This window comes from Corvus moneduloides, chromosome Z (assembly GCF_009650955.1).
Source record: "Corvus moneduloides isolate bCorMon1 chromosome Z, bCorMon1.pri, whole genome shotgun sequence".
Classification (NCBI taxonomy): Eukaryota; Metazoa; Chordata; class Aves; order Passeriformes; family Corvidae; genus Corvus; species Corvus moneduloides.
The window spans coordinates 33834915-33849240 of NC_045511.1; the positions used below are offsets into that span (position 1 = coordinate 33834915).

Genomic DNA, 14326 nt, shown 5'->3' on the forward strand with positions numbered 1-14326 from the left:
TGAAGCACAGGAAGTTCCACCTGAACATGAAAACTTTACTGTGCAGGTGACTGCACATTGGAACAGGTTACCCAGAGAAGTTGTGGACCTTTCCTAATTGGAGAGATCCAAGAACTGTCTGTCTAGACACAATCCCACGCCATGTACTTCTGGGATGGCCCAGCTTGAGCAGGGATGTTGGACCCGATGGCCTGCTGTGGTCCCTCCCAATCTGACCGATTCTGAGAGTCAGTGATTCTGTGATCTTCCCAGGGTAGCCTCGCTCCCTGACGAAACTCGCCACACGGAACAGCAGCTTGGAGAGCTGGCGGCTCGGGATGCCGGCGGGGCGGCCGCGCACGGAGCGCACAGACGCCGCTCCTCCGAAGGCCGCGGCGGGAGCCGGGGCCGCGCCGGCCGCAGGGGGCGCTCTGTGCGCGGCCGGGCCCGCCCCTGGCGCGCGCGGGCGGGGAGGCGGAAGCGGCGGCGCGGCCATGGCGGCGGCGGGCGTGGGGCAGCAGTGGGTGCTGGTGGAGATGGTCCAGGCCTTCTACGAGGTGCGGCCGGGCAGGCGCCCCGAGCGTGGCGGGGCGGCGTGAGGGCGGCTTGGGGCGCAGGGAGAGGGGACGTATCGCCGGGGCTGCCCCGGGGGCGGCGGCGGCGGGCGGCGCTGGGTGAATCGGGAGCTGGGTGCGGGTCAGTGCCGCGGGGATCGGGCTGCGCTCGCCGTATCCTGAATATGTGTGAGTGCAGCACGGCTGTATATTGAAAATATAGACGCATGTCTTATTTCTCCAAGTTTATAAAGCGACATTTAAGGCATGTAGCAGAGCATTAAGTCTGAAGGTTCACAGTATTTTACTGGGGTCAGGGTTTGTAACTTACAAGTGTCGTTTGCAAGGGAGGAAACGGCATTTAAGTGTTTAGGCTTGAGTTCCCTCCTGAAGAAGATCAGCTGTGCATGTTTGTACCCGGTCTTTGTTTCGTGATGTTAAAAAGGATGTCCTGATGATAAGCGGTGGGTTTGTGTCCCTTCCTTTGGCAAAGGGTGGTAACTTTTTAAGCATGTGTGCAAGGTTTGCCGTCCAAATACAGAAGTGCTCAGCTAGTGAAGCAGGTAGCACGCTCTAGTGCACTGAATCCAGGATAACTGAAGGCACTAAAAAGCACAGGGACCTCAGTGGGAGTATACGGTATGTTCTTTAGATGTCGTGTCATACAAGTCATGTATGTATTCGTAATATGTTTGTGTCTTAGTATGTGTCATAAACTGAAAAGTACTCTGCAACAGGTAACATTTGTTATTTGCAGTTTGATACGCCATAGGATTTTTTTACTGGTTTTAAAAGCTTGTGTCCAACTTACTTTAGTTTCTGGATGTGTGGTAAGTTCAGCTTTGATGGCAGGTCAGATACCACCAAAAATGTTGATGTGTGGAAGCAATTCACCTGACTTGAGGAGGGAGTGCGCTTGTTTGTGTGCACTTCGAGTCTTTTGAAAATGATAGACAGGAGCCTTTCCAAAACGGAATAACTGGACTCATCATTAATACTAGGTGTCCAGTGCTGATGTCATAACTTCATATCTACTTCAAACTAGCTGTGCTGCCAGAGCAAATTGATTTTAACCCTCCAAGCGCCAAAGAGGCTAACTTTAACTTGGATCAACTCTTGTGTTCTGGTTTGCTTTGTGTATTCCCACACATTGTGTCTACACAAGAGTAAAGGACACAAGGATAAAACTACTTGAGGTGACTCAGTTGGTTTATACCTGATCAAAGTGCCTGTAAACCTGACAGAAGCTGCCTATGAGAACAGAATTGGCTTTCTTTGTAAATACTAGCTGTCCCTGCTGGTGGACTGTAAGTTATAAAAATGGAGGGTTGAAGTATAGGTGACACAGACCTTCAGGCTCTCAGGATACTTCTGCTTGTTTTGAAAGCCTTCTGCCTTTGTGGGCGCTGACTGGTGCAACATGTATGACTTACCTGCCTTTACTCGCAGTATTCAAATTATGTGTGGAACTGAAATCAGTTATCAGTTTAGAACGGGCCTTGTTTTTGAACAACAGACTAAATCCATTCAATCTCAAGTTAACAGCTACAAGTAGTAGCTGCAAAACATTCCACTTTCACATAGTTGTAATTTTAACTGATTTAGAAATACATCAGCTGATGATCAGCTTTAGGTTTTTTTCTGAGTGTGCTTGTAGGAACAAAATAGTTGTGTTGTGTCACACACTTCAAATAGAATTCTCTTTAGAATGATTTTTGTACTTCTGTTTTCAGGCTCCTGCTTACCATCTCATTTTAGAAGGAATTCTAATACTATGGATAATCAGACTTCTTTTCTCCAAGACATACAAGCTTCAAGAGCGATCTGATCTAACACTTAAGGTATGGTGAAAAACATATTTCTCTTTAGAGAAATAGTTCATAGCAATTGATGCATTTGGCTGTTGAACCACTGCTGCATTATAAATGGTTCTGCTTTTTTTCTTTAACTTCAAAGCGTGAGCTTACTTTGGCCTCAGGAACTGCTTGTTGCTTAAACATGTCAGTTTGTGCTTTTAAAGTAGCACTGTTTGAGACTCTGAGAAATAAGAAAACTGATGTGACAGTGACTGTTAAGCTATGAAAAGCTGGCATTAGCTCTACTCAATGGAGAGCTTTATTTTAAAAATGAAAGCTATGTTAAAAACACCCACCAAGCAAAATGAACTGTAAGATTGTGTCTGGTGGGAAAATGGTCAATCTGTATATGTGGTGTCTATAAGTAATAACTCTGAGAATTTACAGTGGGTTCCACAAAAATTGTGGTTTAGCAGAAGTTTCACAGAGGGCAAGTCCTGCCTGACCAGCCTAGCAGCCTTCTGTGATGGAGTGAATCCATCAGTGGACAAGGGAAGGGCTACCGATGTCATTTATCTGGACTTGTGTAAAGCCTTTGACATGATCCCCCCCTCAACATCCTTCTCTCTAAATTGGAGAGAAATGGATGTGATGGGTGGACTGCTAGGTAGATAAGAAAGTGGCTGAATGGTCTCACCCAAAGTGTAGTGGCCATTGTCTCTGCATCCCAATGGACACAGTGACAGGTGGTGTCCCTCTGGGATCTGTACTAGGATCAGTGTTATTTGATATCTTAATTAATGGCTTGAATGATGGGATCAAGTGCATCCTCAGCAGATTTGCAGATGACACCAGGCAGAGTGCTGTGGCTGACACACCTGAGGGAACAAGATAGAAAAGTGGATCCATGGGAATCTTCTGAGCTTTAACAAGACCAAGTGCAAGGTGCTGCACCTGGGTCAGAGCAAGCTCCGGTATCAGCACAGGCTGGGGGATGAACAGATGGAGAGCAGCCCTGGGGAGAAGGACTTGGGGGTGCTGGTGGGTGAGAGGCTGGACACGACCCAGCCATGGGCACTCACAGCCCAGAGAGCCAAACGTGTCCTGGGCTGCATCCAAAGCAGCGTGGGCAGCAGGGGAGGGAGGGGATTCTGCCCCTCTGCTCTGCTCTGGTGAGACCCCACCTGGAACGCTGCATCCAGCTCTGGGGTCCCAGCACAGGAAGGACAGGGACCTGTTGGAGTGAGTCCAGAGGAGGCCACCAGGATGATTAGAGGGATGGAGCACCTCTCCTATGAGCAAAGGCTGATTAGCCTGAAAAAGAGAAGGCTTCGGGGTGACCTAAGTGCAGACTTCTGGTACCTGAAGGCAGCCTACAAGAAAGATGAAGGGAGACTATTTATGAGAGCATGTAGTGACAGGATAAGGGGCAATGTCTTCAAAGTGGTGGGTTTAGATTAGATACTGGGAAGGAATTCTTTACTGTGAGCTTGGTGAGGCACTGCCACATATTGCCCAAAGAAATTTTGGATGCCCTATCTGTGGACGTGTTTAAAGCCAGACTGCATGGGGCTCTGAGCAACCTGGTTTAGTGGAAGTTGTCCCTGCCAGTGGCAGGGATATTGGAATTAGATGTACTTTAATGTCCCTTCCAACCCAAATGCTTCTGTGACTGGAGGCAGGAAGTGAACTAAGCAGGAATCGATGGCCGGTTCAGTTTTGTGCTTGGAAGAGTTTGAATTGATGTTGGGATACTCAAAGTTTGCTATCTTTGGTAAGAATACAGAGAAGGAATGAGTGTGAAGGGAGCTCCAGTGCAGTGAAAACTTAGTGTTCATGTCATCTAGGAAGACATGGCGCAGCCTAAGTATTTTGGAGGATACTTTTTTTTTGTTTTGTTTTAAAGAGTCATTCTCTCTGCAGTCAAAGGCAGGAAAAGGCTCTTTGCAACTCTTGGGTAATTGGTGACCCAAAAAAGTTGAAACCTGTCTTTTCCTTACAAAGTAAGAAATTCACTCATGTATCTCTATGTGCATCTTGGATTTTATCATGCAGTTGCAGGTCATCATCTTCATTCAGGACTGACAATTTTGCTGAAGCTGAGGTATTTAAGAAAATTCTTAGACAAATCTGTAATAGTGCTATGTGGAGAAGAAAATTGTTCTGTGTCTTTTCAGCTGGGGGCAGTAAACAATTGGGAGATTGCACATGTAGCCAGTCTGCTACAGCTCAATGAAAGCAAGGGTTTAGAAGGGTGTCAGGGGCAAAAACATGTGGAAGTGGCTTAGGCTTAAATAACCTTACTTTTGCAGGTTGACAGTATTAAAATTCACTAGACAGCAGTTAACAGACTTTCTGAAAAACAGAAGCATGCAAATATGTTATTGCTCTGATACTTCTTTTGAGACTTTTACAAACTTTACTGGGGTTGAAAGGTGAAAAGGAATGTGAATACTGGCAAAAATGCAAAGTGGTCAAGAATTACCTTGTATATAGATAGACTAGATACATGATTCACATTGCAAGTTACAGAAGCAAAAAGTTACACAGTGCTGTGAGCTGTATTGAAGAAATTGACTGTTAAAGACACCATAGGCTTGTTACCTTTATCTTGATGGTGAAAAAAAACCCATGAGTGAATGCTCTTTGTTCTGATCCTGTGTTCAAGTTGGCTAGCCATGAAGGAGGTGCAAGTTAGAGTAGCTGACTGTATCATTGACCTTTGAAGACAGAAGTAGTGGTTGCTTTAGGAAGAACTGTATTTGGAAGGGAATGTTTTGTCTACAGATAGTTCACTGAAAGTAAGCATAAACACAGCGGTGAAGTTAGAATGTGAGTACATCTTCTACAATTGGAGGAATTAAGCAAACTGATACATCAGAGTCATGGAATGATTCAATTTCTCTTTCTACAGTGTAGATAATTCTTGTGAAGAGAGCTCATGTATTTGTGTAGGGGGATAGCTGTGAACACACAGAGACATGCCTTCTCCTTAAACTTCACTAGAAATCTGCACATAATTGACACTAGTCTGTGTTGTGGATTAACCCCAGTAGGCAGCTGAACATTGCACAGCTGCTCACAAAGCAAAGGAAGAGTAAAAGCAAGAAAACTTGCAAGTGAATATAAAATTACTTAATAAGCAAAGGAAAGTGGAAGAAGACAGAAAACAAGACAAGTGATGTAAAGGTGGTCACTCACCACCTCCCATGGATGGACCAATATCAGACCAAGCAAAAGGTGACTAAATTCCTTAAAACCGCTGTTCTCCCTTTTATTGCTGTGTGACGTCGTATGGTACGAAATCTATGTTCAGTTAGTTCAAGCCTGGTTGTGTCCCTTCCCAATCTCTCAGGCATCCACCAGTCTATTCAGTCAGTGTTAATGAAGAAGACAATTACTGCACAGCCATCTTAGAGATCTGTTACGACAAGTCAGTCCTGGGGAATGAGAAGCAGATGACACATTGTGCAACCTAGTGCACTTAGGAGTCGTGCTTGTAAAACAGTGAAGAAATCCACCCTGAAGGTGGCTTCTAGGTTCAGTCAAATGTGTAGCAAGAGTACTACGAAATCCAGTGCAGAAATCACCTTTCAACTGACTGACTCTTAGCTTTGGTAACAGTGTTTGTGTGTATTCCTACTGGTTCTTTTAGAAAATAGTGTCTCCCAAATCATTAACTAAAAAGGTGGAGTGCTTCTCTGATACTGTAAGTTCCTGATAGTTTGACATTTTAGGAAATGTAAATAAGTCTGTTGCCATACAGGATGCTAGACATAGATTTTTATGGGCTTTCACACAAAGTAAAATCTATAGAAAGTGACAATGAGGACTGGAGTGGGCTGTGGAAGTTTGCACGGCAGCCTTTAGCTATATGTGAAAGGAAGGTACCCTGCTATTTGTCTTTTACTGTGCAGTAAATGGTAATGATACTGAGCTTTTCTCTCAAAATCTGTGAAGTACTACTAAGAGTCACATCTTACCATTTGCAAATGGGAGGAAGAGTTTTTTCCTTTGATTTTAGAATTTCCACTGCAGTAGTAGCATGGGACACATTTTATTTGAGTGATATTAGTCAGGAGGCTGGAAAGTTCATATTGGAGACAAATGTTTAATGTGTGGCTGAGAAATACATAGATCTTGAGAGCTCTGTTTTGCAGGAACTGCATTCATAGACCAATCAGATATTCTTCTATAGGGAATGGCAGAGGTAGTCTGTTCTTGTAAAGGTTTTCAGTAATTCTGAGCCAAGACTCCCCAGGTAGGTAAAATTTCTCTTATGTATGAGCATACGTACATACATTGAAAGAGAGAAATTTCGAACTGGTGTGCCCATTATTTGTGCCAATTTATCCCATTATGTTACAGGAGTCTAGAAATACTGTGAAATTAAAGACGTGTTATTTGAGGACCAGTAAATAAAAAGTTTTATTAATCTTTTGATATTAATGCAGAATATGCATGTATGACATCGTTTCAGAACACTACTGCTAGCTAAGAACTGTCTTCATGAGCAAAATTGCTCATTGTTTTTTTAAGAACCTGGGCAAACAAGGCAACTTTTTAAATAATTTGCGTTGAATGTGTTTACAGCCAAGTATTTTCCTTACCCAAGGTACATGGCAATTAAAAAGCAAAATCCACAACAGAATGCAACCACCCAAAACCGTTGTATATGTTTGTGTGGGTATCTGTGTGAATTTAGATAAATAGATTTAAGATGTTTTTATGTATAAATATGCACAAACGAATGCAAGATTCTGCTACAGGTAGGGTTAGGCTTCAGAGAGCCAGAAAGTTCAGAGTCCAAGGGATATTGGGGCTGGAAAAGTCATGCTGGACACCCATGGAGATGGGGACTTCAGCCTCAGCACCAAGCTTCCATTACTGTTTGGGTTAGGGCTCAGAGAGCCAGAAAGCCTAAAGCTAAATGTATAAAAAGGTATGTATATTATAATTTATAAAATATACTTATAAGCATTTTAGAGATTATATTTTCATGTTTATTTTGTATTAGCCATAAAATAGATACTTTTTATAATGTTATTTATATTTTATTTATTGCTTATATAAACTAAAAATAATTATAAAAAAAATATAAAAGGGCAAGAGGAAAAGTTGAGGGATGAGTTCACTTACATTACAGTCCAAGAGAGCGGAAACGGAAGGGTTTGAGTTAATTCTTTTCATCAAGTGGATATTTTCAGTGCAGTGAACTAATGAGAAGTAAGCAAATCAACTACATATGGAGGATGTTAAAGTGTGAATTAAAAATTTGGTTTCTTTTTGTGTTTGAAAATTAACTTTTTTGTTGACATTGGTGTGAAATTTGATCTGTTTAGGAGGTAGAAGATAGAAGTACTTTTGATGTTGAGTCACTGCATGAGAGTCTGCTTCTGCCTCGTCCTTTTGTTCAGAGGCAGATGGTTGTGTTTGCCCTGAACAGTCAGCAGGACAGGCCAGGGTACTGAGGTATTTGGTGAATGGAAGGAGGAAAGGATTTGCATTGTCCCATCCGCAGTGGTGGGTGGCTGGTTTAGGCTGAGATTGGTATTCATTTTAATCATCAATGTCTCCAGTCCCCTCCTCTGCTAGGAACTGGTGGAAACAGAATACATGAGATGTGAATACGCAAATGTTTGTCTATGTCCATCAAAAACCAAAATGCTATGTAATGGACGAGGAGAATGAATGTGAGCTAGAATTAATTAAATGGTGTTGTTTGAAATGATGATTAGACTTCTTCTGTATGTTCTCAGTTGTGTTAAGAGAAAAATCAGGATGTTGCCATGTCTCATCTGTGACTTGGAAACCTATGCTGTTAGTTTGTGTGCAGCAAAAATTTAAAGGGAAGAATGAAAACTTCTTAGAAATTAGTATGAATGGGGGATAGAAACACTAATTAGGAGTTGCTCATAGATCTCAACTGCACTTGGACTGTGCTAGTTTATTGTAATTACAGTGTGCATCTATAAATACTATTTTTCTTACTGCTAAACTCCTTGACAAAAGTATTTTAATTGATCTTGTATCATTTATTGCTAAGCTGCTAAGCTTTGATGATATTTTGTACACTTAGCTAAAAAATTTAGACTTTAATGAAAAAGTTAAGTACATGCTTAACACAGTTTTAATTCTGCTTTCTTTGAAGAAAAGGAGTTTTATATTGCGTGCTCTTCTGTAAGGCTGTTCAAATGTTCTGTGTTCAGGTCTCAAACAGAAGAAACACCATGCTTCCTAAGTCCTTCCCTCTAAGGCATTTGATGTCAAATAAAGCTTTTCTTACTTATCCTTCCATAACTGACAGGCTGCACCACTTCTCACCTGAATTATTTTGCTGCCGAATTAAAACAAAACCCAACAACCCTCCCCCACAAAAACCCCAAGCCAAAATTAAACACAATGGAAAACTTCATCAATCATCTACCCTGTGCTCCAAAATGAATGTAAAGCTCTTGATTCTAGATACAGTACCCGTTAAGGATTTTGGGCCTTTCAACAGCTACTGTAGGAGCAGAATGAAGGCTGCATGAGCATACATCCTGCTTTATGATTGTCAGAATTCTTTGAACTCTTGTGGAAAGGTATAAGATACTACTGGGCAACTGCAACTCAGGATGTGGTTTCCCAATAGCATCAGCCAGTCTTGGTTGGGATTGGGACTCTTGTGGGTTCTAGCTGAGATTTATATCCCATCCTGCTTTTGCTGAGTTAGTTTTCATCTGGATCTGAGTAACACTTTTGTCTGATTTTGTAACTGCTTCTGCCAGCACAAGGAACAGGAATGTGTGGCTGGGAGAGGACTGCACAGCAGCAGCTGCTGGCTTGCAGTGTGGTAGATCAGCACCCTTAGTGTAAAATTATGTCTTTGATTTTTAATTTTCCCCCCAGATAGTGTTGTGAGATGAGGATGGAATTTTCTCTCTCTCTTGGGCTGTGGTTGTGGTTCTACTCTGAGATTAACCTGAATTTAGGTACTACTTTGAAAATGAATGTGCACTCAGTATTCTTCCATAGTTAGGTTCAGGATATGTTGTTTAGTAGTTGTTGTTACTTATTCTTGAGCATTGACAGTTTTTCTTGAGTATATCCTTCTCACATATGTGTTATTTTGCTAAGTATTTTAATGCCACTGTTGTTGAAACAGCAGTGTTGAAGACTTGAGAATGTAAATTGAGGCAACCTATATTAAATTTTTATGTAATTCATGTTCAATTACATAAACTGTAGAGGAGAATTTTTATATTTAACAGGTTGAATGAAACAGTATTGATTAAAATTTGGTGGGGACATCATGTTAGTAACTCATCTCTTGATTATCATACAAGATCTTTAATACACAGACACATCTGTTCCATGTTTCTTTATATCTTCTTCCCTTTCAGATTTCATGATTCTGAGCCTCTCATTTAAAGATCCTGAGATAATATATATTCTAAGTGTCTCAGAAAGGTGGCATGTACTAGCATACATGATTTCTCATTCGATTGTTATCAACTCTTTATTAGTGCATTATGTATTTTCTAGGGGAATTCCCTCTCAAACAGTATTTCTTTTCTCCTGATCAGGAAAAAGAAGAGTTGATTGAAGAATGGCAGCCAGAGCCTCTTGTACCTCCTGTGCCAAAAGATCACCCAGCTCTCAATTACAACATTGTTTCAGGGTAAATGTACCTAAAATAAATTCTGTTTCTTATTTCGACTCAAATACTTGATATCCGTATTTTTAAGCGTATTGCTCATTAAGCCTTTCCATATCCTTAAAACCTTTCATAAATGAATTGCATTTTTAGAGAGCTGGTCTGAATTTACCTCTGAAGAGGTCTTGGTTTTGTAACATTATCAAGAGCATGCTACTAAGAAAATCTTTCTTACTTTAAATGTTGTCGTTAATTTTTTTTTTTCAATATTGGGGGTGGGAGAAGGAATGCTGTATCTTTGCCTTCATTATGGTTCTGTATTGCTTGGTATTAATTTGTTTCATTTTTTCTGAAAACATGGACTTAGACCTCCAAAAGTGGATACCACCCTCTTACGTCGTCACGAATGACTTTAAAGAAGTGGGTAGCCACTTGGCACTTTGTTGTGGTTTAACCCCAGCCAGCAGCCAAGCCCCATGCAGCCACTCACTCCCCCATCAGTGGGACTGGAGAGAGAATTGGAAGAGTCATGGGTTGAGATGAAGACAATTTTATAGGGAAAGCAAAAACCATGCAAAGAAGCAAAGCTAAGCAAGGAATTCATTCACCACTTCCCACGGGCAGGGAGGTGTTCAGCTTCCCCAGGAGAGCAGGGCCCCATCACATGCAACAGTTACTTGGGGACAAAAATGACGCCACTCCATACGTGCCCTCCTTCCTCCTTCTTCCTCTTCCTTATATCCTGAGCATGATGCCGTATGGTCTGGACCCTTTGGTCACTTGGGGTCACCTGTCCTGGCTGTGTCTCCTCCCAACCTTCCATGCACCTTCAACTTCCTTGCCAGCATGGCAGTGCAAAAAGTAGAACAGGCCTTGGCTCTGTGTAAGCCCTGCTCAGCAATAACAAAAACGTCTTTATGTTATCAATCCTGTGTTCAGCACAAATCCAAAACACAGCCCCGTACCAGCCACTGTGAAGAAAATTGACTCTACCCCAAACTCAGCACACATTTCATGAAAAGTTGATTTTTTTTGGACAATCAGAATTGGAAATGCTGGATGGTAAATGTTTTGTGAGGAAATTTATGGCTCAGTGTTACTTTCTTGTGTGTTACAAGGCTTTTAAAATGTCTGATGACTTAGGCAAGAATCACAGTATTTCAGAAATTGCTCTGAAGCTTCTTTTCACAAGCTTCAGATTTGCGCGTCAGTAACTTTTACCATGTAAGCATTCATAATATCCTTCTATTGACACTAATATATTGAACATAATATTGACAATAATTTGAAATAATTTAGTGACAGTACAATCATTTGCTGTCATAGTGAGCTCCATTCTGATGGTTCCACTACCACAGAAAAGTCTGCCATATAAATGTGATGCCTGTTTTAATTAACTGTGATGTGAACAATTCTTCTGTTATTTTTCAGAATTTTGAAACAAGCAATACTGTGGAGTTAAAAGAAGTGTTGGATGTTTAGAAAACCAGAACAAATATATCTTTTAGAGTGATTCAGAAAATGTTTAAATCATTAGAACTTTCCAGTGCTTACAGCTAGGAAATGTTTTGTGACAGAACGTTAATATGTTGTGGCTATTAAACCCGATAGTAGCTGTGGGGAAAACTTGACGTTTGTCTTGTAACATTTAAGCTGACGACTGATGACTTCCCCACAAGTTGCTCAACAGCTGTAGACTGTAACTTTGACTGTAAAGTTAAAACATGTTTCAGGATTAATACAGGAAGAAAAATGTCTGCATCCTGATTTCAGCTCAGGAGCATTTCCCCTTTTTAACCAGCATTTTAGGGAGACTGTATTTATTGAGGTAGTCTTCTTTCAGTTATTTTCATGTCTATTATGAGTGGTGATTTACAAAAATCGTTATCATAAACTGATTTGGATTTGAAGGAACCTTTAAAGGTTATCTCATTTCAACCACTGCCATTTGGACACCTTCCATTAGACCAGGTTGCTCCAAGTCCCATCCTGCCTGGTCTTGAAGACTTTCAGGGATGGAGCATCCACAGCTTCTTTGGACAACCTGTGCCTCACCACCCTCACTTATATTGGTAATACTGTGTGTTTACAGCAATATGTGGGGATTATAAAAGTTCATAACCACTACAGAAAAACTTAAGTATTTCAGTAAAAATTTTGACTCGCTGTGTGTATGAGGCAGATTTCCTCCTCCCTCAGTAGGCCATGCAGTTTGTGCCCTGTGTTCGTATTCTCCTTTCTGCATAATCAAGTAACATTGCCAAATGATAAGGAAAGCCAAAATCACAGAGACATGTCCTAACCAAAAAAGTGATCCATCTTGAATCTATGCTGAAGAAGGTACCCACAGCAGCTTTCACAGTCCAGAAATTAGTTACTTCTTGTAGTAGCCTTTCTGTGAACTAATCTATGCAGGATAGCTTAGTTGTACAAGATCTCGCTCAGAAAATGTAAATCTATTTCCTAAAACAGTACATCTGCAAAATTTTCATGCTAATTCTTGTTCTGCTTTAAAATGTCACATCATTAGTACCTTCTTAACTTTCTTTTGTGACTGATTTTTTTTCAATATATGAAACACTTATGTGAGAGGCCCAAGAACAGTGGGCATGCTTTCAGTCCTTGAAAGACAATTTCTAAAGGATTTGCTTGCAAGTTCTTTGAATATAACTTGAAATTATATTTTTATTTACTGTTTAAGCTGGATCACTCAGTATCTCATAACTGTTGTTCCTAACCATGGTACCTAATGAGCTGTTACACTAAGGGAAGGGAGATACATGAAAAGATAAAAAAAAATCAAATGTTTCAGTGTTTTCCTTTTGCCAAGACTTAACTGTTTTTATTGTTGAAAGGCAGGGTTTATGATGCAATCAGCATCCATGTTTTGGTGATAATTATTTGCTGAAATAACCTTTTCCATTTGTATTTTCTAAATAATCACTATTGTTTCTTTAGAAGTTTGTGTAAAATTCTGATTGCAAAGTGTGGCCAAGTTTTCATGAGGGCTGCAGTTTTATGAGGGCCAAGTTGTTGGTGAACATTAGTGTGTTTTCTAGGTTTGAGAGGTGAAGCTGTCCATGAGGCAAATTGTTGTAAATTGACCAGGTTTGCTAGTATGCTGGGAATATACTGAATCTCACGTTAGTGACAAAATGCGTAAATATAGGTCTGCTCTGGTAAGTATCTGTGAAACTAAATAGTTACTTCACTTAGTAGGACATCCAGACTTTGGTACAGCTCATTGATTAGCTGGATAGAAGAACAGATCCAGGCATATTTTTGATGGCAGTCGGTTCCCCAAGACAGTTTGCTGCACATTTCTATAATGCTGCTCTGGTGCAGAAGATGCACTGCAGTAATGCAGGACAGCTCCTTTGTGGGGACAGGTTCAGCATTCAAAAGACACACATGCACTGTGTTAGTAGAAAGCTTTCCAAAGCTGTTTAGTAAACTTTTGCAATTGCTTAGTTGAAGGAACATGTGCTCAATTTTTTTAAGTGAACAGATATAATGTGAAATCATGGAGTTTTTTAAAGTGAAGTTCAGGCAGTTCAGTGTTTTTCTTAACTTGCAGTGAGTGAATAGCTTGGATTTAAAAAGTTTATTTGCTTTGCACACCAAATGTACCCATTGAAATATTGTCAGCCACCAGATTTGGAACAGCTGTGCACAGGCATTTGACATTTGAGCAGCCCTGTTTAATTTTGATGGAGAAAATTGCTCAGTGCTAGTTTTCTACATGGGAAAGCTTGTGGAAATTACTGTGTCTGAGGAATAGCATAGGATCTCAACTGTAGTATTTGACAGCAGATACAGAAATGGACAGACATAGGGTTTTGTATTTGGCTTAGATTTGAGACTTCTTACACTCCAAGTGATTAATTGAAACTTTTGAATTTGTTGTATTGATGTGTACAGTTGCCAAAACTGGTTTGCTTCTGGTTCTATAGAACACCGTACACAGACATGATGCTTGTATTTAAAAGGATAGTATTTTAATTATCTCCAATTTTTTTGGTTTTGTTTACCTGAATCATAATATTTTAGGCCAGAAAATTTTTTTGCCCTTTTATTCATATATATTATGCTCTTGTTCATTTGCTAAGAGTGTGCATTTTCACACTTTCTCTGTTTTCTGGTTACATAAATTACTCAAACCATTGCAGATTAAACTCAATTGAAAACTTGAGGTGATAGCTGATAAAATAGTTTTGTCCACTTACAGCTAGTACCTCTATTTCAATAGCCCTATCAGCACAAGATAGGTATTCTGGGGTTACTTTATGACAAAAACATTGATTTTGAATTAGTTTTTCTCTTGGAAGTAAGAACAATGAAGTTTCCTTTTTATTTTT

At 40.5% G+C, this 14326-nt stretch overlaps 1 protein-coding gene across 1 annotated transcript in view; it reads left to right on the plus strand.

Moving 5' to 3' along the window:
- The first annotated feature begins 449 nt into the window (after positions 1 to 449).
- Positions 450 to 14326, plus strand: part of SPTLC1 (serine palmitoyltransferase long chain base subunit 1) — a 34160-nt gene continuing 20283 nt past the window's right edge. The window contains exons 1-3 of the mRNA XM_032095945.1: positions 450 to 536; positions 2267 to 2374; positions 9898 to 9992. Coding sequence (XP_031951836.1) covers positions 474 to 536; positions 2267 to 2374; positions 9898 to 9992 — 266 coding nt within the window. The 5' untranslated portion in view covers positions 450 to 473. The remainder of the gene's footprint in view (positions 537 to 2266; positions 2375 to 9897; positions 9993 to 14326) is intronic.